At 38.2% G+C, this 25,410-nt stretch overlaps 4 protein-coding genes across 4 annotated transcripts; 2 read left to right on the top strand and 2 right to left on the bottom strand.

Annotated features, from left to right (window-relative positions):
- Positions 1–206: 206 nt before the first annotated feature.
- si:ch1073-44g3.1 (UPF0461 protein C5orf24 homolog) lies at positions 207–2,024 on the bottom strand. The gene is made up of 2 exons (XM_041797840.1): positions 1,813–2,024; positions 207–1,542 (listed from the first exon to the last, which is right to left on the bottom strand). The coding sequence occupies exon 2, from the start codon at positions 1,537–1,539 to the stop codon at positions 877–879; it is 663 nt and encodes a 220-aa protein (XP_041653774.1). The 5' UTR covers positions 1,540–1,542; positions 1,813–2,024; the 3' UTR covers positions 207–876.
- Positions 2,025–2,340: 316 nt separating this feature from the next.
- On the bottom strand, positions 2,341–5,619 carry atp5po (ATP synthase peripheral stalk subunit OSCP). Its single transcript, XM_041797706.1, has 7 exons — positions 5,530–5,619; positions 5,200–5,250; positions 4,989–5,099; positions 4,275–4,404; positions 3,006–3,118; positions 2,738–2,824; positions 2,341–2,616 (listed from the first exon to the last, which is right to left on the bottom strand). The coding sequence occupies exons 1-7, from the start codon at positions 5,554–5,556 to the stop codon at positions 2,506–2,508; spliced, it is 630 nt and encodes a 209-aa protein (XP_041653640.1). The 5' UTR covers positions 5,557–5,619; the 3' UTR covers positions 2,341–2,505.
- Positions 5,620–8,654: 3,035 nt separating this feature from the next.
- On the top strand, positions 8,655–12,280 carry LOC121516574 (serine/threonine-protein phosphatase 2A catalytic subunit alpha isoform-like). Its single transcript, XM_041797925.1, has 7 exons — positions 8,655–8,892; positions 9,365–9,574; positions 9,687–9,860; positions 9,938–10,027; positions 10,524–10,685; positions 10,797–10,915; positions 11,020–12,280. Exons 1-7 carry the CDS (start codon positions 8,791–8,793, stop codon positions 11,090–11,092), a joined length of 930 nt encoding a protein of 309 aa, XP_041653859.1. The 5' UTR covers positions 8,655–8,790; the 3' UTR covers positions 11,093–12,280.
- Positions 12,281–12,504: 224 nt separating this feature from the next.
- On the top strand, positions 12,505–25,294 carry sfxn1 (sideroflexin 1). Its single transcript, XM_041797116.1, has 11 exons — positions 12,505–12,545; positions 14,519–14,688; positions 14,764–14,934; positions 16,260–16,358; positions 18,175–18,250; positions 18,516–18,601; positions 18,714–18,841; positions 18,949–18,998; positions 19,258–19,307; positions 21,584–21,631; positions 21,751–25,294. The coding sequence occupies exons 2-11, from the start codon at positions 14,525–14,527 to the stop codon at positions 21,845–21,847; spliced, it is 969 nt and encodes a 322-aa protein (XP_041653050.1). The 5' UTR covers positions 12,505–12,545; positions 14,519–14,524; the 3' UTR covers positions 21,848–25,294.
- The last annotated feature ends 116 nt before the right edge of the window (positions 25,295–25,410 follow it).

Genomic DNA, 25,410 nt, shown 5'->3' with positions numbered 1-25,410 from the left:
TCCAAGCGTAACATTCTTTAAGCATCTGGAATCACACTGTGCACGATAAAGTTCACAAAGCGTCAGTGCGGAGTCATTTCAATTAACAAGGGGTAAATAAAGGTAGTATTCTGCTGACTATTATTATCTAAGGACACGAGCCCCCTTGTGGCAACAGAGAGAACAACATGATTTCAATTTGACTGAAAATAGTTATGTGGAAAAGATTTTTATTTATCACATACAACACATTAGCATTTATTACATATTTCACAAAAAACTTTTTCTTTTTTTATAACACAACAAAGAGCATAACAACATACATGTACACCTGGAAGTGCTTATCAAGTGAGTTTTGGAGGACAAATCTGCTATCGTCACAAAACAAGCAAAACTACATTCACAAAGTGCAAAATAAATACTGCAATAATGTAGGATGGTTACAAAGTAAAACGAAGACAACTCGACTACACAGATTGGACATCAGCACATTATCCACATAGTCATTGGGTTTAGGGGGAAAAAAATGAGTGTGCTGGCTGTTTGTACTAAAATGCAACTTTTATAAATGTAGTAAATATCACAAGAAACAGAGCACAGAAATATAAAGTGAATGAGAGAACAATGAATCAGAAGAAGAAATATAAGAGGGAAAAATCCAGTCTCTGGTAATGTTTAAAATGGCTAAATACATTTTTTTGCTTACACTGATCTGTTAGTATTTACTATGCATGCATTTCTTCCACGCTGGAATAACATACTTCTAATTCAGTCAGTTATTATGAGAACATGTGGACCATGTTGAACACTGTACATTTGAAATTTAATCAGAGTCAAGACACAAAGACACTTAGTTTCCTTGACATCCTGCTTCTCATGCACTAAATGTTTATCCAGCTATTCACTGGTTTCATCCACTTTGTCACTGGGCTCACAGAGGGGTCTTTTCTCCATCATGGCATATGGAAAAGATGGAACCTCACAGCTAGTGAAGTCCAATTTCTTGGGAACACTGATGTTGTTAAAGTCAAGTTTCTTGGCGGTGTCACAGTCGAACTCCAGCTTCTTCAGCCGAGCTAGACTCTTGATGCTGCCGGGGGGCCTGCCAGGGCTGACCTTATATCCTGCTGCTTTGGTGGTACCAAGGGGCCTCCCTGGGCTGGTTTTGAACCCAGCAGCTCTAGTTGTCCCAAGTGGGCGCCCAGTACTTGTGCGGTAACCAGCTAACTTAGTGGTGCCTGATGGCCTCCCTCTCCGCCCAGACTTCACCATGCCCTTCTTCTTCTTAGAGCTATCAGGCACCACATGCTCACCAATCCTCACTGTTTGAATCTGGAAGTCAGTCTGGTTGTCTTGCATCTGACAAGCCATGGCTTTGTGCATGCCCTGTGGTAAAGGTGCCAGGCCTGCAAGGGACAGCTGCAGACCAGAGGTTGTGGCAGAGGAGTAGAATTTGTTGGATTGTGTGCTACATAAATCAAAGTGGCTGACTGGGTGACAGTCCTCTGCCAGCCCACTCATACAATAGTCACTGCTGCTGCTGGTCACTTGATGCATCATTTTCTGTAGGAGTGCAGAGAAGTACAATAATTAGGTAGGAGGGCCATGCACACGTGCATTCGGACAAACACAAAGCCAAAGAAGAATTTCGAGATGCTCCCTTTTGCAGGAGTGGGCAGGCCTTTTAGCGTTACATTACAAAACATACGTGATGTCCAAACGAAGTGATGTAAACTACAGCTTTAGCTTTAAAATAAACCATATGAATCAATGCAAGTGGTTTTGCCTAGAATTCTTAACTGTTATAATGAAGTTAAAATTAATTCTTCGTACCTTATTTGTCAGTGGATGTTGAACTGGAAAGGGTTAATTTCGGATCGCATGCGTTTTCTTTCTCTGGCAGCTCCAACATGGTTATAACAGCGCTGCACAAACTACTCTCTTGCGCCCATCCTTGTTGTCTTGAAGTGGCACTGTTATTTCTGCTGCCTATATCATACTCATTTAATCCTTTAGGCAGAGGTTTAGATGAGAGAGGCAGCCATTTTCGCCCTGAAAAAAAATTAATAAAACAGGATGCGCGATCCGCGCATGCGCACAAGGGAATCCAGGAAACGAGACTGAGTGCAGTTTACATCCATGGATTCTTCTAAATATCACCTTCTTTAAACGTAGCAAAATGGGGTCTACTGAAAACATTGTATATTTTTACCTTTTTCGAAAAATATTAATTACTTGAATGACTATTTTATATTACTTTAACCACTAAGAAATCGTGTCTATATCATCATCACCAGTCATTGCTACAAAAAAAAAAAAAAAAAACGTGTCATAGTCCTCAATGAAAACAAAAGGCCATCCTCCACTTTTTGTAGTTTATTATTATTTTTTTTATTAACATCCATATGAAGCACAGACACTGGATCAATGGAGCAACTGCAGTGCTAGAGCAGGTAGCAATATACATTTATCAGCATTTCCCCCGATGGTGAACTCCAATCTTTTCCAAATTTAAGTCCACAGGACTTAGGTTTCCTTGATGAGCTTGGTCAGCTTCTGAATCTTTGTTTTGGTGGACATGTCCACATATTTGTCTCCAATACTGACAATCATGCCACCAAGGATTGCAGGATCCAACTAGGAGAAGAATGACAAAATTATTACATGCTCACTCTTTTACAATTTTATTTTCTTTCACAAAAAATACCCAATAGTTTTTAAAACTAAATATATCTGATGACAAGCATTGACTTTTTACCTTTGTTTCCAGCTTGATGGTTTCACCCTTCTGAAGGAAGCCATTGAGAGCTACTTTCAGATCAGACAGATTAGCTTCATCCAAAGGCTGAAATGGATAAGCACAATTATGTTTAAAAGACTGAGCAAAATATTTACAGCAAATTCATTACTTATGAGTGACTGGCACATAATATGAACAGTTCTTTTGAATTGACCAGTCTTCATCTCTAGGAGACTGCCCAAGGATATCCAGGAACACATTTCACGTATGCTTACTAGTTTCATACCTGAGCAGTGGTGACAGAGCAGATGACCTCTCCACGGTGTGCACTCATCATCTTGCCAAAAGCAGTGATAACATCCCCAGTTAAGGTAAGACGACCATTGTCAGCCAAAACATCTGGAGAGTAAAAAAGCATGATACCACAACAATTGGCATGAATTGAAATAGGGTGATAAAAATAATGAAAAATTCATATTTTAAAATGTTGGTATTAGATACTTATAACTAATGTATGTGACTTCAGTTCACTGATTATAATGCAAAAACATTATTTCCAATGTAGAAACATAGGCAAATATAAGTCAATATCAATGCAGCCATCCTATTGAGCAGTATGCTGCTATTGGAAATGCATAACAGAGCTAACAAATTCCTCTCAGCCTGACCATGTCTATAGTCATATTTGTATTTTGGAATCTCAAAATATATTGAATCATATCACTGCTTAACTAAAACTGGCAGATTTCCAAATATTCACATACAAAAGCAAAAATACACTAACATTTTTAATATTACATGCAAACCAGCTACACAGTGTAGTCAGCAGGCTTTACAACCTTCAGCTCTCTGTGACCTCCAAAGGTCCTCCAGAGGTCAAAGAAAACCCTATCAAAAACACTTACAAATGACTTGTTAAAAGAGCACAGCCAGCAAACATATATATTAATATCAAAGTAATATTCCAAAGAAAAATGTGTTTTTGTGCTGCGGATCTATTCTGGCAGAAAGCAAGACAGCAGCAGAGTAAAGTTTGTACATATTATTCTACCCAAGTTGGTTTTACACTTCAATCTGACACAAACCTTCTGAAAATATGAAGGTATGAATAAAGAGAAGGAAACTTCTTACAGAGTGTAATTATGTTACCACAGTTACTACCTCAAAGAATAAAAGACATATGTGATGTGTTTTTTAAATTTGGTTTGTAAACATAAATGAAAGAAAGTAACAACAAGACAGTACTTCTTTACAGGGACTAATTTAATATAATACATTTAATGTTTGTACTCTGTCAGTGAAAAAACACAGATATAAAGCAGTTTCCCCTGCTTCCAGTTACTGTAGCTACTGAACCAAACCAGCTGGAGTCTTCTGATTTTCAATTATATGGAGCTTATTTAATATTTGAATACCATCCTGTGTATTCAGTAAATTTTTCAGTAAACAACTACAGAGACCAGAAGCTATGATCCCAAAAAGTAATACAGATATAATCAAAGCCAAAACTATGGCACAAACAGGGGTCTTTTAGACATGGTGCGTGATCACTCACTGATGAGGTTGATGGTGATGGGTGAAAGCTTAGCCTTTGTGAGAGCATCTCCGAAGGTCTTCTGCTTGATGCTGCGCTTTACATGAGGATTCATTACAACACTGGAGAGCTTGGGATCCTTTATCAGGGCCTAAAAAACATGAAACAAAGCAAAATTCAAGGTATGCTCTCAAACAAAGGTAGTTGTACTGGTAAACATCCTAACACTGAAATCATTATCTTGAAGTCCAATTCTTTAAATAAACACCACATCTGATAAGGAAAGTTTTGTTTACACACAAAAATAATACTGATCAACCTGTGATTAAAATTTTGATGAAATATCAAGAATCATCCATTGTGTTGATCTCTTTTCATTATTCAGCTCTCTTTAAATTGCAACTCTGGTCCTCCTGGTCTCAGTTCATGTTACTGAGTTATTATAATGATGGGGATCTGATAATAGTCCTGAGGGCTGGCTGGGCTACTCTGGTTGGGGATTTTGTTTTATTTATTCTTATGTTGTTGGGTCACCATAGTCTGGTTAATTTGAGTGTTTTTGTTTTTTTAATGCTTAGTGGGTTTTTCACCTATCTTGTGCTCTAAGTATGCTTTGGTTGTATGTCAGCATACTTTTAAAACCCGCGTTTTAAAGGTGCTTTATCAATAAAGTCTTTCTTATTATCATTGTGCTCTACATCATAAACTGGAGTTTGTTGTCTTATTTGAACTTACAGAGACTTTCCCCAGCTCCTGCTCCACTTGGTCCAATTTGTTCTGCTTACTAGCAGCTGAGAACAGAGCAGTGGCATAGCGACCCTCTACTCCATACACCTGAATGGGGGGCTAGAGGGAAAAATAAGTGAAGATTAATCAACCTGATGAGACATATTTCCGTCTTTATCGGCAACATTGAACGATCTGTTAACCTCATGTAGTTACTTACTTTCACCAGCTTTGCCGCAGGTCTGACCACAGACGTGCTGAACTGACGGACCTAGAAAACAGAAAATGCATGATTTTTACGCAGAGAAAACTAGACTTCAGCTGATGGACTTATGGCACGCCATGTACCGCTTGTGTTCAAGGCAGCTAGCTTGTAAGCTAACGTTAGCAGTCATTCAAGTGCACTGCCTCGTGTGAATTTGTTTGAAATGCAATACAACCCCCTGGTGTCCAGAAAGATTAAAATATTAAAAATATAATTCTTATATATAAGAAATGGCCAAAAGGATCAAAAACGGACGTAAAGCATAGAAATCATTGAACGTCTTACCTGCTGTCCTAGCATGAGTGCTGCCATTTTCTCCTACAGCTGTCCAGAGTAGAGCAAACGACTGCGCATGAGCATTTGAGAGGAAACTGTGTATTTGTGGGTAATGTAGTCTTTTCAGTCTGACGTGTTTTAAGGGAAAGAGGTCTTTTTTGATGGGAAATTGCTAATCCAACACTAAAGAGAACCCAGTTTTACAAAAAGCATGGTCTTATTTTGGTATCTGATAAAACGAGTAAACCCCCTTAAAACTGAATTCCCCTTATTGGTAGAGGATTTCCTTTTTTTAATGGCCAAAGTCTCTGATGGTGGTTATCATGCAAGAAAGGCCTATTTTTGTAGCAGTAATACTGTAGCAGGGGTGGAAAGTTAAAAAAAATAAATAAATAATGCATTTACTCAAATTATTTTAATTTAGTCGTTTTTTGTGTGTGAATTTACTTTTTGAGTACTTTTCAAAACAGTACTTTTACTTGATTATATTTTGGGGGAAATATTTTACTTAGTTACATTTTAAAATGTACTGAGTAAAAAAATAAGCAGTAAAAGACAAAGCAAGTAGGTCCAACCATTCTGTCAACAATAAAATGGTTAAAAGTTTGACTTCCATAACACATGATGGTTAGTAGCAAATAGTGAGAGAATTATCCCACATGACCTCCCAAAACAGTTGCTGCATTTCACTACATGAGGTCACACGTTATAATAAATAACCTGGTGGGAGATCCATATTCTCTTGTTTATATTACACTTTAAGGGAAGATCATATTTCACTTTGAAAACCCTTGTGGATAAACAGTATCTGCTTAGTAATCAATACTTAGAGTAAACTTTAAATGACTTCTTTTTTACTTTTACTTGAGTAGATTTATTGACCGGTACTTTTACTTCTACTTAAGTAAATTTTAACCAAGTAACAGCACTTTTACTTGCGTACAGTAGTCTGGTAGTAGTAGTAGTAGTAGTAGTAAATGTAGAAGTAGTTGGCTACCCACATAAGGTGTCTTTAAATGGCCTCCATATTTAACAGCAGCTGCTGCATATAGTCCTAAACAGTTTAGCCTACACCAACCAACTTCACAAATAACCCATGGTCTGTTAAAGTACCACAAATGTGACCTGAAAGAGGTGGTTAGGTTACCTCTCTGTGGGGCTAAGTTAATTATTCATAGTTCTAAAACAATATCTTTGCATGCTAGTTAAAACTGTGTTTTTTAAAACAGTCCTTTTTTTATTAAAAGAGATTTTATACTAGTATCAGCCAACTTCCACTGCCTTTCAGCTTATCCTTTCATACAAATTACATTTAAACCCATGACATTCTGACAAGCTCTGATTTGACATTAGCAAGACTAGCTAGTAGTCTATTAGCTAAAAAAAAAAAAAAAAAAAAAGGCAATTTTCTGGGCTTAAATATTAGTATACAGTCCAACAATGATTTTCCAAACAATAAATAGGCCAAGATAAGCTTTTATCTCACCCACAACAAAATTTGTTATAATCTGAAATGTTAAATTCCTGCTCAAATGAAGGATAGGCTACTCACTGACTAGGTTTTAGCTCCTTGTCCATGAAACAGACAGAATCAGCTAAGCCTACAAACAAGGAGTGAATGTTAGCCTATAAGTCCATGAGCCAGACCAGACATCAGTACCACTCAGGGTGGCAAACTTTTGTAAGAATTTTTGAATAGGACCGATGTCTGTTGTAATTTTTTGGCAAAATAGATTCTCCTGATCGGTTGCTGACTCATACTTATCAGTCATGAAGTAAGCCACCCCTTACTGATAATTGCCTGTTAGACACTGGTACATAACCTGGTTTAGGCTCATGGAAACAACATTTTTCAGCGTTTAAAGTTATTGTGTTTAGTAGCATCTTAAAGGGGACCCTCTTAGCTTTCATTCAAACCCAATTTTGAATCTTCCTGACAAATATTGAGTTAACTGCAAATGGAAATGTCTCACATATATGCTCTTAGTCCAAATAGTTGGTGATTTGTATGAGAGAAGGCTGAAAGAAATAATGTAATTTGTATTACTCTACTTTGGTTTAGAGTAATTATGTATTTTCAAAATAAAATATGTTTTCCAGGTTTCATAAAACAATGAAAATATGATATATATACAATATAAATACAATGAATAAATCAGTGTAATTGAAATGAAACAAGATGAAACTGGATGAAAAGCATGACATTTAAATTGAATGGCAACCTGATCATGCCCGAAATGGTTAAATTTATTTAATCAATTAATGGTTCATTGGCGCGCAGCTGGCTTTGCAGTTAAATCACACACCATGTTTGAAAGGTTGTAGTCCTCCAGTTGAGCATGAATTCAAGTCTGGCCTGCTGTTGCTTTCCCTTGTTGCCACTTTCCTACAAAACAAATGCATAAAAAGGTTCATTAAATTGATTCATTGAATCAATGATTCATTGCCTTATACTGTGGTGCTCAACATGCTCTAGGACCTTGAAAATGCATATGTTAAATTACTTTACACAGGTTTGTTTTGTTTAAGCATTATTATCATTTCAACACTTTGCATTTTATTCGGAATACATTTTGCCAAATAAATGGTGGATGGTTGTCCATTTGTTCCGCTTTAAGTGTCTGCATGTTTAAGGAATGTTTTTCTGTAACTATTTAGCTTAGGGGTCACAGTCTAAAAAGCAGTCAGTCCTGATCTGGTCCTTTTGATTACCATATTGGCGAGGTTGGACTTCCATACATTTTACACTTCTTTTTTAAACAGCCTTCGGAAAATATACATTTAGCAAGCCAAGTCAGCGTTTAGAGTAAACAAAGATGTAATTTCAGACACATTAAAACATTTTAAGAGGCATTTTATTCACCTCTTGAAGGGTCCATGAGAGATGCAATGACGTCAATATTATTTTTGCTCTGTCTTGTTTTGAACTAGAGCCGACTGGACTGGTTCTGGTATTTATCTGAGACAGTCTTTTCTTCGCCACTCCAGAAGCCCTTGTTCCAAAAGGAAAGGTACATCCTTTCTGTGCCATGTGAACTTAAGATTTTTGTCCCCACTAACTAAACTGCAGGGACGCACGGCAGCTGACGCATTTGTTTTCACGTAGCGCACACAGATGCGCGCGTGCACACACATACACATACGCAGCGAATGACCAGGGAGCTTGCTAAGGACGTAGCGTAGCCGGGCCACCAAAACGAACAAAATAGCGAGAGGTTTTCCCGACGAATTTTAAAGCTGTTCGGCTTATTAGCTGACGGCAAACCAGGCATGGACGACAAGTCTTTTACCAAGGAGCTGGACGGATGGATTGAACAACTCAATGAGTGCAGACAGCTTACAGAGAATCAGGTTAAAGTCCTGTGTGAAAAGGTAAGGTTTGCGCAGGAAGGCAGCGCAGCTATCAGTCATTAGCTTTTCCTCATGCTAGCGGACCGTTAGCTTTTACACCTTCTGTACTGATAGTTGAAATATTGCCAGGACCACACAAATAATGTTCCCTTGCTTTGGAGTGCACCGTCTGGCTTCAGCTGCATTATGTTTCAGAAAAGCAGCACTCGCTTAGAAGATGGAGGGACATGCCCGCAAATATGTTTTCCCTAGCTACGCCCACTCCCGGTGCCTCTATACTGTAGAGCACTGATACAACCATAGCAGACTGCAGATTAATATTTTCTTCTGTCTGAGACAATACTGTGCTGTAGTCTTCAGAGGCTAACTTAAAATGAACATTCTGCGCTGTCAGTGATTTCATGTTTCTTAAAAATGACCTTCTTGGTTCCCTACATTGCACCATGCTCTGTTTCGCATTTTAATTAGCTTCATTTTTGCTCTCTCTCCTAAGGCTAAGGAGATCCTCACCAAGGAGTCCAATGTGCAGGAAGTGAGATGTCCGGTAACAGTCTGCGGAGATGTCCATGGTCAGTTTCATGACCTTATGGAGCTGTTTAAGATTGGGGGGAAGTCTCCAGACACTAATTACCTCTTCATGGGAGACTATGTTGACAGAGGCTACTATTCTGTGGAGACAGTTACACTGCTGGTCTCTCTTAAGGTAAAAACAAGCCCCACATATTCTTTGATATGGTTAGCAACATTATTGGAGGGACTGTGGAGTTATATAGAAAGGATGTTACTTTGGTTAATGAACACATTTTTCTTTGTAGGTACGGTTCCGTGAAAGAATCACGATCCTCAGAGGGAACCATGAAAGCAGACAGATCACACAAGTGTACGGCTTCTACGACGAGTGCTTAAGGAAATATGGAAATGCCAATGTTTGGAAATACTTCACAGATCTGTTTGACTATCTGCCTCTAACTGCACTGGTAGATAACCAGGTATGGTTTTCTGGGGTTAAATATGTGCATATGTTGCAAAGCATATGTCATTCATTAATTTTTTTTTTGTCTGCAAGATTTTCTGCCTCCATGGAGGATTGTCCCCTTCAATAGACACACTGGAACACATCAGAGCGCTGGATCGCCTGCAAGAGGTTCCTCATGAGGTAAATCCTGCAGACAGTAGAGGAACTTTTCTTTGAGGATGGTTTATTATTTTCTTATTTGCTGTAATAGCATATGTAGGTTAAAACGTTTATGTTTAGGAGAACATTGTGGATGGAGCTGCAAGGATGCCCCAACAGTGTTATTGCTGCTATACATTCTCTTAACACTGATATCTGTCTGGAGTTTTCAGTTACCAAAAAATAGCAAAACAATTTGTAGTAACTTAAAGTAATAGAAATTCAAGGAATGTTTGAAGAAAGAAATAGACGTTTAAAATATTAGGACACTGTGTTTTTCTTATTCCTCATTGCTTTTTAAAATGATAACTAAGAGACAAAGCAGCAGGTTGATAATACATGGTGATAACTTTAAATTCTAAAGAAGTTAATTTTTTGCTGTGCAAAACCACAGTTTTACACATTGAACTGATTTACTCTACTTGTACAGTAGACTACAGTGTTCTGAGGTGTTTCTTTTTTTTTTTACTCATTCCAGGGTCCAATGTGTGACTTGTTATGGTCAGACCCAGATGATCGTGGTGGCTGGGGAATATCCCCCCGTGGTGCTGGTTACACCTTTGGGCAAGACATTTCAGAGACTTTCAACCATGCAAATGGCCTAACTTTGGTTTCAAGAGCCCACCAGCTGGTGATGGAGGTACAATGACGATGTTAATTCTGATAGTATTTCTATTTTTTTCCCTCAGGGACACTGCAGCTAGAATATAACAAGCTGTATTGATAATAAGAAAGTATTCTCTTAACCCAGGGTTATAATTGGTGCCATGACCGCAATGTAGTGACGATCTTCAGCGCACCAAACTATTGTTATCGTTGTGGAAACCAAGCAGCAATCATGGAACTTGATGATACATTGAAATACTCTTTGTAAGTAAAGATTTTTTGTTGTTTACATGCTTATATTTTTGTTTTCTTTTCTGACTTAAAAAATATCAGAATGTGTGTTGAATTCTGCATTTCTCCTGTTCTAGCCTACAGTTCGATCCTGCACCACGCAGAGGAGAGCCGCATGTTACACGGCGTACACCGGACTATTTCCTGTAAAGATCACAGGATGATGGCATTAAAGGCTGAACCTTAAAAAAAGAGTCATTCATAACCTTATGGACCAAAAAAGTGTGCCATAATCACAATGAAATGGAAACGATCTCATCTAGCTAAAGACCACTATTCTTTCAACCTTTCCTCTCTGTGCATGATGTTTTTATTGCTATAATGATTGCTACAATGAACTGTACCGTCACAATACCTGCTGGTTTGTCAGGAAACATGAATGAACTAATGCTCAAAATAATGGCAAAATCTTTTCTGTGAGGGTGTTGATAACAACCAGAGTGTGTTTCCATGTACAGTATCTGTCTGCATCTTTCACTTGGCATGGCCTCTACTCAAAGGTTGCAGTACTTTTATGTGAACTATTTTCTTTTTGTAACCGAAGTGCAACCGTTTAATTTGTGCATATATATTATAGAGGTAGACTTCAGAGATAATCTGTTCTATCTGCACTTTTGTATTTGGTTTTTATCACACAGCACTGACAGACTAAGTTTTTTTATACCCTGTTATGGTGTAAGTAGCTCTCTTTCTGCTCTGCAGCCTCTTATGGGATTAAATGTAATTCATTTAAATGGGCAATATTGGTACAATCACGTTGGTTGTAAAATATAGTAATATCAACTTGCTGTTTTCCAGTCACAGCTATACAAAATAAAGACAAGGAGCTTGGTCATTTATTTTCCTCTAGGTATGGTTTGTGGCATAATTCCCTCTTGCCAACCACCACTAGATGGAAACGGACGCCCAAATCCTAGTAATTACTAGTCTGTGAATGTGTGCAGGAAGTTGGTAAATCTTACTATGTTTGTTGTTTTTATTAATTTAAATGCATTGATTTATCATAAATTTGAAAACAGGGAAGGGCCAAGCCACTAAAGTGAAATAATTTTGCTGTTAACTGTTATGTTTTGTTTATATTTTTGTATGCTTTTATATATTTATTTTGCATGAGCCAAAGAATGCTTCTTTTATTTTTAACAAAACTCTTGATATCAGTGCCCCTTATAGTATTAAAAGAGTGTACACAAAATGTATGTGTATGGAAATCCAAAGTTTTACCAGTTATTAATGATTTACTACCTTTGAATCAAGTTAAAGAAAATATAGGAGCATTAACGGATGTACTACAAAAAATAAAAGTCTTATTTAAAGTTCGTTGTGAAATAAAACCTTCTGTCACGCAAAGGTTCACTTAGGTTTATTCTTCTAAGAACAAATGCTATGCATTCTACTCAGGTTCTCAAAGGGTAAGTAACGCTTAAACTTATCCGCGGTCGTTTTCAGTGTGAACTGCTGCTCTGGAGAAGGGCTTTTATTTTGTCGCCGGGGTTCCTGTCACTGGGGTATGTGCCTGTGTTTGCTCTGACGCTGCTGCATGTAAAATTAGCTGACTGCAGCCTTTCAGGGATACCTCTTGCGGACCGCTGGAGCCCACAGTGCAGTAAGTAACCTGTCCGTGTTTTTTTTTAAATGGATCCAACCAGACGTCGACATGGTGGAGGCTAGCATGCACTTGTTTTCTTGTTTTATTGGGCTGCAGGGAAAGTGTCATTACACGGCGTTGGCAGCCTGAGCAGCCCGCTGGATGTGTGGATGTGGCAGGCTGATACTAGTTGAATCTGGAGCGCACAGCTGTACAATTATCTCACTGGGCAGATGCTCTGCTTAATTGGGCCTTTTAAAATTGATGCTATTTCTTTTGTTTTATTCACTGTTTAGTTAATGTGAATCCGCTTTGTGCAGATGCAAGAACACCTCCAGTTTACAGTCCAGATTTGACTGGTCTACGGCGGGCTGAACAATTAAGCGTATCCAGTCAGAGAGCGTGTTTACCATGCGACCACAGCCAGAAATACCATTTTCCTGTGTTATACAAAACAGATATAACGTAAATACGGATTGAAATAGCTGTTAATCGATGCTGTGTGTATCATGTTTTTTTTTGTAAGGAGATGTTGTGAATCGCAGGTTAATGTGTAGCCACGCAGGCTGCCGTTGATTGGCTGAGAGTGAGGGCAGAAGCAGCTCAGGGTTTGTAGATCAAAGGCCATGTTAGTCCAAAGTTCAGTCCTCTAGTATCACATTTATTATCAATCCAGCTAATATTAATGTCACATACATAACAGGATGTGCCAGTAAATCACTTTTCAAAAGTATGCAGTGTTTTATTGGATTAACTCACAAAGGAGACTTTTGTTGTCATCTCGTGAGCACCCTATGGAGCTGAATTCAATTTAAAGGGACAGCACGCCAGGACACAAGACACTTCACTGAACTCATGTCAATCCAGCAGCCATCTTTGGTGCAATTTCAGGTGGAGTTTCATCATGCTGCAGCTGCAGACTCCTGCACTGACTTGCTGCACTTTAGTGTCACCCTGCAGTTGATGTGGAGCGTAACACAAAGAGTTAAAAACCAGATGAGACTGGGTTACATGGACCAACACACAGTGGAGAGTGAGCATGCACATCCACAGAGCTGATGTTTTTGATAGAGCACTATTCACCCTCTCTCTTATCTGGCTTGTAGATTGTGAAAATATCAATGGATACAGCTCATTTATTACTAACCAGTGATGGTGACAATGAACCAGCATATTGCATAACTGATATTGCTCAAGTTACTCTCATGCAATTTGCTGTTCATTGATAAAAGAAACAATTAACGTTTCAGTTACTCACATGCTGCTCATGCAGAGGTTTTTGCCTCTTCCCTGGAGCTGTTTTCAGCCATAGTTTGGGGGTTGGTTTGCTCTTATTATAGGGCTCTGCAATTTAGTGCTTCACAACCCTCATGTCAGGTCAGCCATCACTATGGCAACAATATGCTGAATAAGAACCCTGGCAATCCAGACAGGGGCTTTTATTTTCACAAGTCCTCCTACACTGACTTGTGTCTGCAAAATAAAACTAGACAAGGCCCCAGAGTTGGTGCAGAAGAAGTGCCCTGCAACAATATCAGCCTATATTAACACAGTAATTCTGGATAATTAACCCCTAACTGATTGCAGGAAAAAAACAACTTGTGCTTTAATTTTGTGCAATGCTCTTGTTTTGATTTTAATGTTTGAATCATAATTTAGTGGATGGCTAGCCTAGTATGTAAGGACTTGGGTTGGAAACCGTAGGGTCACTGGTTCAAGTCCATGTCAAATCTGAGGCTGGAGAGGTGCCAGTTAACTGCCTTAGTGTCCTTGTGTAATGTGCCAAACCTACAAACTGCTGGGGCAATTCTGTGTGAGGATCCTCACTCTGACATCTCTCCATTAATTCACAAAATCCTGTTTGTGCATTTCAGCCCTATACATGTGCAGTATGTTCAGTAACAGAGCGCAGGGAGAGAATTTCCTCTTAATCAAGTATGTGCTAATTACCAAATCCCTTGTATGATAACAGTAACATTTCTATTCTCCAGATAAATATGGCAGCAGAGCTCTCCACTTCCATAAACATTAAGGAGCCCCGGTGGGACCAGAGCACATTCATAGGCCGGGCTAAACATTTCTTCACCGTCACAGACCCGAGGAACGTCCTCCTCACCAATGAACAACTAGATCATGCACACAAAGTCATCACTGACTACAGGTAAATAAAGGTGCAGTTACAGCAGAGGATGTAAACTCAAGATGAATTTTAAATGTTCCCTTTACTGTCTCCTAGACAAGGAATAGTCTCCCCAGGTTTGACAGAAGATGAACTGTGGAGGGCCAAATATATTTTTGACTCAGCTTTCCATCCTGACACGGGGGAGAAAATGATCCTGATCGGCCGCATGTCGGCGCAGGTTCCCATGAACATGACTATCACTGGCTGCATGATGACGTTTTACAAGTAAGAACGTCCAGGATTTCAGTTTGTAACTAAAGCTGGTAGATTTTAAAAGTTGCAAAGTTTCAAGACTGTTTTCTGTTTAATTGTTGATGATTACAACTTACAAAATCTAAAATCCACTATCTTGATATTAGAATATTACAAAACAACAATCCAAAAGAGGATTTATAATACAGAAATGTAGACATTCTGGAGAATTATGATCATTTATGCACTCTGGCATTGGTTGTGGCTCCTTTTGCATACATTTCTGCATCTATGCAACATGGCATGGAGCAGTGACCTTCTGTGGCTTACCCTCCTTATGAAGGGTGACAATTATTGTCCTCTGGACAAAATCAGCAGTATTTCCCATGATTGTGGTTGAACTGAAACAGAAAAAGAGAAGGAAGGCTCATGAAATCTTGCAATATTTCACGTTGTATGCGATGAATCTATAATTTATAAAAGTTAAACTTCTTGAGGTTAATCATGGGGAAAAATAACCTTTTGCATGATATTCCTTTTTTTTTTAGTTGTACCTGTATGTTATATGAAGTCACTCTAGGCTATATGTCTCTTTGCACCATTTCTCAAGCCACCTGAAGCTTGATCAAATGTGGCAACTGCGCTAGGTTGAGGTTCAGTTTCCCCTTTGGATCAAGCTTAGGATAATCATGAGCTGGATGAATGAGAACTTAGACTCAGTGCTCTTTTTGCCTCGGGGATTACAATGTCTGTCTAATTCAAATGTATTTACTCTAATAAAGTAAACACTATGCAGTTCTGCTGTAAGCACACATGTAAAGGTACTTGCAGAAGGCATGCATTTTATCTAAACTAATGTCATATTTTTGAGTTATATATATATCTAGAGATCAAGGTTAGACGGATATGAGTGATAACACTTAAAAAAACAAAAGCACCCTGTTCACCTGTGTGTGGGTAAAAGACAGACTGAGTGGGTGTTGAGTTTTTTTCATCCGCACTTTTATTTGATTGCTGTGATTATTTAACGTTATTATTTTCTAAAATTACAAGTTGATCTTTATATGCTGCTACTACTAAGTATAATTTGCCAAGGAAAATCTAGTTTAGATGATTAAACAAAGGTTGGCTCCTGATAATATTTCTACAAAAACAATCTTTACTGCAACCTAAATATCATTTCTGCTGCATGTTTTATGTAAAACCAAAGACTGACCTTAAAGAAAGGTAAGAGTTTTAGACATTAGTGATTCAAATGTTCAAATAAAGTTATTCTTCTAATCTAATACAACACACATTTCACCATCAGCTCTGTTTTATTGTTTGCTTGACTAACTTCTCTGTTTTTAATCCTTAAGGACGACTCCAGCTGTGTTGTTCTGGCAGTGGATCAATCAGTCTTTCAACGCAATAGTGAATTATACCAATAGGAGTGGTGATGCTCCGATCACAGTCAGGTAAGAGATATGTCTTCACATGCAGCTACAAGATGTCAAATTGTTGTGTTAGCTCGACTAAAACTGGACTTTTGAAATGCATACAAGTCCAACAGGAATCTAACTAACACACCTAGATTGTGTGGTTGGAGATTGTCTTTTGCATGCATACACCTCCACTGGATCAGACTAAAGCAGGTGTTCTGGACATGCCTCACAACCTTTAACCCCAAAGTGAACTGCATTAATGTGAAGCATATCAGAAGTCCTGTTGTCGTCTACCTTTAGATGTTAAAACTGGCTAGAGGGATAGGGTTCATCACATTTGTACCAAAAGTAAAACATTTAAAGCAAAGAGTATGCACAAAATGTACTAAGCTGTAAAAATGTTTGATGTTTTCAATGTCCAACAAACTGAAGAACAGTGTAATTTTCCTGGACTAAAAATATGACTCAAAATGTTCATCATCTGCTGATGGAAGTAACATTCAGTTATACCATTGGCTGCAGCTGCAGAACAGTTGTCTTCATCATCATTAGTTAAAAGTATTATTCCAGGGTTGAAATGGGTGTTTAAACCAGCAGATTGAAACTTAACTAAATAAAGCAGGCAGATGTTACGTTTTGATTAGTTCAAGGTCAACTCTGTAAAATAACTATTTGGTGAAGGAAAATAAAATATCATCATGATTTGTTTATTGTATTGATAGTAATTTAATATGGATGTTTTATATTTATAGTAATTTTACTACTTGGCTAATTAATTTATTTTAAAGAAAATAAATATTTGGACTAAAATGTAAGGACTTTTATGGACTAATGCAGTACTAAAATGAGTTGTTGTCAAGTGAATCTAGATAAATGACTCATACAGACTATTTATTTTTAGCAATCTTATACATTTCTGGCATGCTACACTGTAAGACATGAATCTCAAACAACATCAAGTTTGTGGTGTGCAGACTCAACGATGACATTTATATGCAGCTGAATCGCAGGCTAAGATGTATGCCAGAATGCAAGAAGTAAACATCACCGATGTGCTTCATCCCTATACACTGCCAGTGCCATAGGTGGCAAAAAATGAAGCAATGCAACAGCAAAGCTGTAATCACAGCATTCATATGCATAAAAAAACTTCTGGGATTAAGATGTTCCTCCTTGTTGGAATCCCACAAACTTCTGCTGATTAGCATTTTCTCCATTCAAATGCTAACTTGTTGGCTAGTGTCGCATTCATCGTTCCGTCATTTCTAACTGCATTCCTATTGGTTGGTATTTTGGTTTTTGGCAGCAGTACCATTGTGAGATGGTCACCTTAACCCTAACCTGACTCACAGTGAGATGTAGGACCACAGTTTTAGAGCCACAACCAAAGATATTGCCACTAATTGTCATAATTCGTCTGGGACAGTCCACAATTGGAGTGTATACCAGGCTTAAAACTGTGGAGATTTAGAAAATGACTAAATGTTTCTAAAAGTGATGAAAAGTTTAATCTGAAGACTTAAGACTAATGCTGAGGTTAAAATTAACATGATTGGTTAGCTGCTTTCTCACTTGTTAGCAAGGTCAACAGGAAGAAGGTCCACAATAAATAGCTGAAATTAGATACTTGCTGCCTACCATGGCAGAGAAGGAAATACTCTCATCAATAATAATCGCTTCACTCTCTGTGCATGTTTACTAGGGCAAAGACAGTAGTCCAAACAAATGGCCTAATAGAGCTATAACTGTAGTTAAATATGACTGTGCATGTAAATACACTGAGTGATACCAGCCCTAATTAACCCTTTTCATGTAACCGTGTTGTAATGCATGACTCTCCTGTTTACAGCCAGCTCGGCACGGCTTATGTGTCTGCCACCACAGGAGCAGTTGCCACGGCTCTTGGACTAAATGCACTAACAAAGGTATCAGTTCATGTAACCCCATTTTATGTCTCATCCTAATGTATCGACCTCTGATAAAGTTAATGGGTGAACTTAGCCATGCACAAATGGTCTCCTGTGATAGAGGAGCTATGCTATTTACAGGGTCGTGTTCTGGTATCAGCATGTTGTTCATCTTGCTGTACAAAGAAAGAAACAAAAACAGAACATGAATTACAGCCTTAGACTTGCACCAGAGTAAAGATTAAATTTATGGGCTTTTTATGTCTCCTCTCTCCTGTTGTAGCACATCTCTCCACTGATTGGACGGTTCGTCCCATTCGCTGCTGTTGCTGCTGCTAACTGTATCAACATCCCTCTGATGAGACAAAGGTAACTTGAAGCACATTATTATTTCAATAGCAAAACTTAAATGGCTTTTTTCATCTTTGTAGGTGTAAAGAAATGGCCAGTTAATTGAATTTTCTTTGCCTCTTGCCTTCAGAGAACTTAAACACGGCATCCCTGTAACAGACGAGAATGATAACAGGTTAGGAGAGTCGACAAAAGCTGCACAGCAAGCTATCTCTCAGGTCGTGGTGTCCAGAATCCTCATGGCTTCTCCAGGAATGGGTATAAAAATCCTTTTTTGGCATTGTTCTAGAAAAAACCCTGTTCTATTTTACTTAAGTTTTAGTAGAAAATGGTTTATGCTGTGATTTGTCTTTGTTTCTTTCCAGCCATCCCTCCATTTTTAATGAACCATTTGGAGAAGAAGGCCTTTCTGAAGGTAGGCATGTTTCTGATTAAGTTTCTTTGTTACACTACAGAGGCTGCAGGAACCTCTTCATCTTTACTCCCATAAAATACCACAGAGGTGAAAGTGAAATGGTTGGAACTTGATGTTCCACACTGTGTCATGACTCGGTTTTCTTTTAGTAATCGCACATCACAGAAGAGAAAAGCAGCGCAGACATGAGGCCGCTCCAGTGAGGGGATTCAGCTCTGCTTTTGTGTCTCTCATTCGTGTTTCTGCCTGCTCTTTTCAGAAGTTCCCATGGATGAGTGCACCTATTCAAGTCAGCCTGGTGGGATTCTGGTGAGTCGTCACAGATGCTCCACCTGATAGACAGCCATGTGAAATTCCTTTGAAATTCCAACCTAATTAATTACATCAAGGATCAAAATGTCACTTAGTACTTTCCTGAGGAATGTGCAGGTAAGATTAGTTAGTTTTAAACCACTGTAGTGTCTTGCCAGGTTTGTTTGGATTTCTGTGTCTCGGTACTTGAGTGTAGAACTAGTAAAAAGACTTGTTCGTCTTATCACAATTTTTACAAAATAGAACACATCCTGTCCTGTTTTCCTGTCCAGATTTATCTACATATCCTCTCAAGTGTGTCCCTGATGTCTCTTGGCTAGCTTTGCCTCCTTTGACCTCAGAACAACCAATGAATATCATGTGTCACATTCCTTTGTTCAGCCATAATGATATGTCACACACGTGTGCACACACACTATGGCTATCGACATTTTCAGCACTTTGATACTTTTCAATATTACACGTTTTAACCCTTGGAACTCCAAGGCAGTTTTAGCTGATTGGTCCATCTGTATTTTTTATGCAAATATGCCTGTAGAATCTCAACCCTTTTAAGTACAACCAGATCATTTTTAAGGGTAGCCAAGACTATCAGAATACGTGTGCTGCAAAGATGTCGGATGAAGGTATCAAAGATTATATGACTAGAAAGACCAAGTTAAAGAACAAAACAAAAATTGAATCTCATAGAACTTTATGCATATCACAACCAGCTCAACAACGAACAAGCGTTTTTTTCACATCTGCATTCGCATTCACATCCTCCTATCAGGAGGAAAAATAATTTGCTAACAAACCCACAACAGAAACTATTAGTCATTGATCTCTTCAAAACCAAATCACAGTTTGTTCACATGTGTTATTCCAGTGCATAAAAGGCGCATGAATCCCATTTTAGGAGCACAAATCTTCTCTTTTCATTATTTTGACCATAAAGGGCTTTTTATTTTTACCCCTCCAATCTGGCAGATAACTGTCTTGTCTCTTGTTGATCTTTGGCTGGCCCTGATTGGTCGCTACCACCAAGAAAACATTAGAAGAAGAAATTGGAGCATTGTTATTTGCCGACAGGCTAACAGGACATTGATGTGTTTAAATATCTGTGACAAAATCAAAGATGAATAGCAACACTGCTAAGTTTTACATCGCAAAGCATGTAATAGATACTCATATTATTCTTGATTTGCAATGTTGATTTTGTAGTATCAAAGCTAAGAATAAACACCTTGCACCTGTATCACAAATGTTGTCAACGGGTTATAAACACCAGGAGCCATCTGTAGATTTGCAAAAAGGTTATCTTCCATCACAATTTACTCCATAGAGAACTGTCTGATGGCTCCTAATATATTGTAAGCAAAGCATGCATTACCACTTGGCTATGCCAGCAATCCAGTGGGGTTGGAGGATTTTGAACAACATCTGTATAACTGTATTGATAGATTGTGTCAAAAAGTATTGAAAAAAGAATGAGTCCATTAGAAATTGCAAGCAAATCAAGCAGCAATCTCAGGTGTTGAAAACTGAAGCAAGATTTAGTTACCCAACATTTTAAATCTTTGAAATAATGTAATTCAGCAAATTTTGTCATTAGTATGACCATAACGAACTAATATGAATGCTTTTCAAATCTGTAATATGTAAACTTTTCAGACCGAATTGTCTGTCGTATTAAAAAAGAGACTATGTTACAGATAGTTTTTAGCTTTGCTCTTATGGATGAGGGTTATATCATTCGCCCCCCTATTAAATGTTCACTTTTAAAAAGCGTATGTTCAGTGCTGTTAAACAGAGCAAGGATTTTAAACACACCTTTCAAACACCCTAGTTTTATTTTGGATGCTTACATTATTTTACTTTGCACACAGAAACAAAATTACATTAAAAAAAAAAACCTACCAGTCCAAATCTTTAGCCCCCTTTAGAACTGACCTTTTTTGTTGAGCCATAGCACAAACCACTGATGTGCAATTATGTCTTTTAACTTTGTAGTGCTCAGAGCTTCAATCGTCCAAGGCCTCCCTCCCTGTAATGTGTTTTTAAACCTGTAAAGTCTTAGAATTAAATTTAAAAAATATTGCTACATGGGCTGCCATCTCAAAAACCCCACATTTGTCCACCTGTAAGTGAAATAATGAGCATTCTGTGATCACAAATCTAATCTACTCTCCCTCTAGTCTGCTAGATATCTGTTTAGACAGTCACATGTAGTCAGAACAGGAGACTCTGGACTGAAAGCCTGTTTATTTAATAGATAACTGTTTCTTTTCCAGCCTGGTGTTTGCCACTCCACTGTGCTGTGCATTGTTCCCTCAGAAGAGGTGAGTCAAACATTAAAAGCTAGCTTTGAATCTGTGCAGAGTTGCCCTGAAAAGTTGCATAATACGCCTGGCTGCAGTATATGTGTTTGACCTATTAACCACTCCATATCCTCCACCAGCTCCATGTCAGTCAGCCGCTTGGAGCCGGAGCTGCAGGAGAAGATCCGAGCCAACCACCCGGGAGTGGAGAGGGTCTACTTCAACAAAGGGCTATGAGTGTGCAGCCCCTCACCTCATCCAAACACTGCCATAACACAGCTGCAGGCTCAGTCCTCTCTCTCTCTGCCAGTTATCCTCATTCAGTGTGCCAAAGTTAAGTTTGTGTCTCCTCATTTCCAACGTTCAGATGGTGGTCTGAGGTCTCGTCTCTCACTCACTCTGTTCTCTACTGCGATGTTTGCTTTTTGTCACTGTGATTGTTGATTTTATTGAAACTACACTACAAGATGTTCTCTGACTGGGCCAGAAGAAAAATAGGACATTTATCGTGACTGATTCACATCTGTTGGCCCATGCTTGGTTTAATTTAAGTGCGCCTTTTTTTTAATGTGCCGTATTTTTTTTTAAGATAGCGACTTGTTGCACATGGTGCCAAACCGTTTTCATACCTTCCTACCTGAAGTTGGCAGTCACTTTATTTACTTTTGAATTTATCTTAATGAGACCATTGAATACTCAAAGACCTCTGCAGCACATTTTTCTGCCAAATCTATACTAACGTTCTTTCTAACAGTGTTGTTTCAATGAAAAGTATTCACTCAGACATACTCAAAATCTTATTCCTTTGCCAAATAAGAAACACTAAGAGCCTTTAGGCCTCTGAACTTATAATCGTAAACCTGAAAACTATTCCTCCAGGGATTTACCTGTTAAAATGTGATGATTATAGTGTTGGCAGCCAAAGACAAGCCAACACGGTGCTATTTTAAGTCTTAATTACCAGTATTTAACATGATATTTATTCTGCTTGCCAAACATGCATGAACAAACCACTCCTCATGCATGCATCATCATGGGATTTTAACCATAATTCAAAGAAAAATGAATTTCACTGTATATTTACTCACACAAAGGCTACACTCAGGAGAGCTAAATGGTGTTGAAAAATAGTGTTATTAAAGATTATTTCAGATAATTTATCGAAGCCCTAATCCAGGAGCTTTTAATCACAGTATTTTAAACACTTTGAAATCAATAATCAACAAATGCCTTACACAGGACTGGTATAGTATTCAGCGTCTGAACACAGAATTCTAAGAGGTTTGATCATTCCCTCAAAAAGTGAAATATTTTTGATTTAAGTGAGATTGTCTTTAAGTATTAATGTACATGTATTTACAATTGAAGTCTGTGTTCAATGTGGAGTTCAGTATTGAGGGAAAAATGCCAAAAACATTGTCAAGAATGTTTAACACAAGGATAATGTACAGAAGGATTCAACTGACAAAAATAAGATGTAGAGGCGGCTTACACCTTGCACTAATATCGTTCTGGGTGATCTGGTAGGAAGTAGACATCACCTTTGTATGGGCATTTACACTTTGCTCTGAATGGTCAAAGTTTGAATCTTTTTGACAGTTAAATTGCTTTTAAATGCGTTTGAACTTAGTGACAAATGTAACACTGATTTATGGGGAAAAAAACGTGAAAAGCTGAGATACAAGGTTTTTGCCTGACGCCATAGTGATTCTGTTGAACTACAAAGCAATCTCAGATTTCACTGGTCAGTTTTCAGTAGATTTTTATTTAACCTTGCAACCCTGATGGATTGGCCAGATTTCATCACTGTCGTCAAGCAGATCTGTCTTGCAAAGCGTCAAGCTGATGTTTGGTTCGGTCCGAGAAATCAGTTTCATTTGTAAGGAAAGAGGTGGGGTGTGGTTTAGTTCAAGCGACTTTAAGCCTATAAGCAACTGTTCAACATTTCTGTATTACAGAAAAGCTAAAACTGCACTGAAGGCTTTCCTTTGTGGAAAATACATTTTTGCTCTTCTCCTAACCAGCTTCAGTAAGAGTTTGGTTTACTGACTGGCTCTACTGATAGTAAAGAATTGGTATTGACATGACATCTGCTGTTTGTTGAGCTCAGGTTATCGCTGGCAGTGGCACACGCCTACTAGCCTACTTCATGTGTGTTGTCGTGCTGATTGGCCTGGAATGATTTTTTTTGAAAGGTCTAGGTTCTGCTTTTCCCAAACACTGTGTATGCATGTGAAATATGCCTCCTGCAATGTAAAGCGGTCTATCTGGAGTGTCTGATCATAAATTACTGAAATTGTTTAAAATCAAGCTAAAATGTTCTTGCAAGGTTTGGACCAGCAATAATAGACATAGAAGTTCCAGCTTTGTAAAAGTACCACTTATCCTAGCGGATTAAATTGTGTAAAACCCACTGAGAGACATGGAGGGTGGCCAGTGAGACCGATTTATGGAAAAGGCTGTTCACTTGTCTCTCACAGTGGATGTTAATGCAAGGTGTAAAGAGTCTCTTTTAACTCAACCTGCTCTGTGGATTCTTCAACACTAAAACATTTGGATACAGAAATACTTTCATCTCTACATGATGACCTTAAGGAATTCTTTTACTAAAATCAAGAATCACGTGTCACCCTCTGCTCAAGTAACCCTCAGTTATTACCTGTGGTTACATCATAGCCGTCTCCTGTCGAGCTGATAAAGCAGGTGCAGTCTGATGTTGTAACGTTTGTTCTGTTCCTTCCCTGCAGTATTAAATTGATAATGTGTCTGATATGTTTGGTTGCAGTCGGTGTAAAATGTGAACTTGATATTACTCGGCTGTCATGAAAAGGATACCCTGTTTATCAGCCGGTGTAAAAAGTTTGTGCCAAATACAAATTGGGTTTCACAATAGATGGTAGTGAGGGATGGAACAGCAACATGCATGATTTGTCATTGGAGTGGGCTTGACTCATACAAAGAGAATATTCGACCGATTTCCTTGATCTTAAGTCATGAAGAGACTTAATGTGTTCAAATCTTTTGGTCCATTTAATGTTTACACATTTTAAGACCTCATTAATGCTTGTGGACATTGATTTGATTTCATTGCATCTTTTGCTCATCATGGTGTGTCATTTCTGTAAGGTGTTAAATGTTTAATGTACTGTAAATATCGACTTGCATATTAGAATAAGGGTAACTTTATTTTTGCTCGTCAGTGTTTCCAGAGAGACGCTGGAGTTGGAGCTGTTCCCCAGCTGGTGTGAAGTTTGTTATTCTAGTGTTAAAGGTAAACTGAATGTAGCATTTTCCAGTCACAGCCGTTTGCAGTGTTTTTAGTCGAGAGAAGCACAATGTTGTAACAGATTTTAAATGCTGCACATTTTTAGGACTTGAACCTGCTCAGTTTCCTGACCATGATACTTTTCTGTAAATCTTTTGGAGAAAGAAAAGAAAAAGATTAAATGTTCCCTTTGATAGAATTTATTTCTGATTATTACCCCCTTAACCTTTGATTGCAGAACTAATTCCTCTTTTGTGTGCTAAACAGATTAAATCAACACAATTCACATTTCACTATCTTCAATCTACCAAATCAATGAAGTGTCACTGCAGCCAAAGCCAGACTTAAGAGGAAGAAGTAGATTAAACTTTGCATTAATTCAAGATTTTTTAGAGATATAATATGGTAATAATGGTATTTGATCGTTTTGCAGTACACTGGAGTGATTTCATGTGTAAACTAACTGGATGGAATAAAGTTGATGAAACTTGTGCGTCATGTTTGTGTCACTGTTAGCCCCACAGCGCCCTCTTCT

The sequence above is a fragment of the Cheilinus undulatus genome, linkage group 10 (assembly GCF_018320785.1).
Source record: "Cheilinus undulatus linkage group 10, ASM1832078v1, whole genome shotgun sequence".
Lineage (NCBI taxonomy): Eukaryota > Metazoa > Chordata > Actinopteri > Labriformes > Labridae > Cheilinus > Cheilinus undulatus.
Note: the sequence above shows the minus strand (reverse complement) of the source record. Positions and strands in the feature narration are given on the sequence as shown.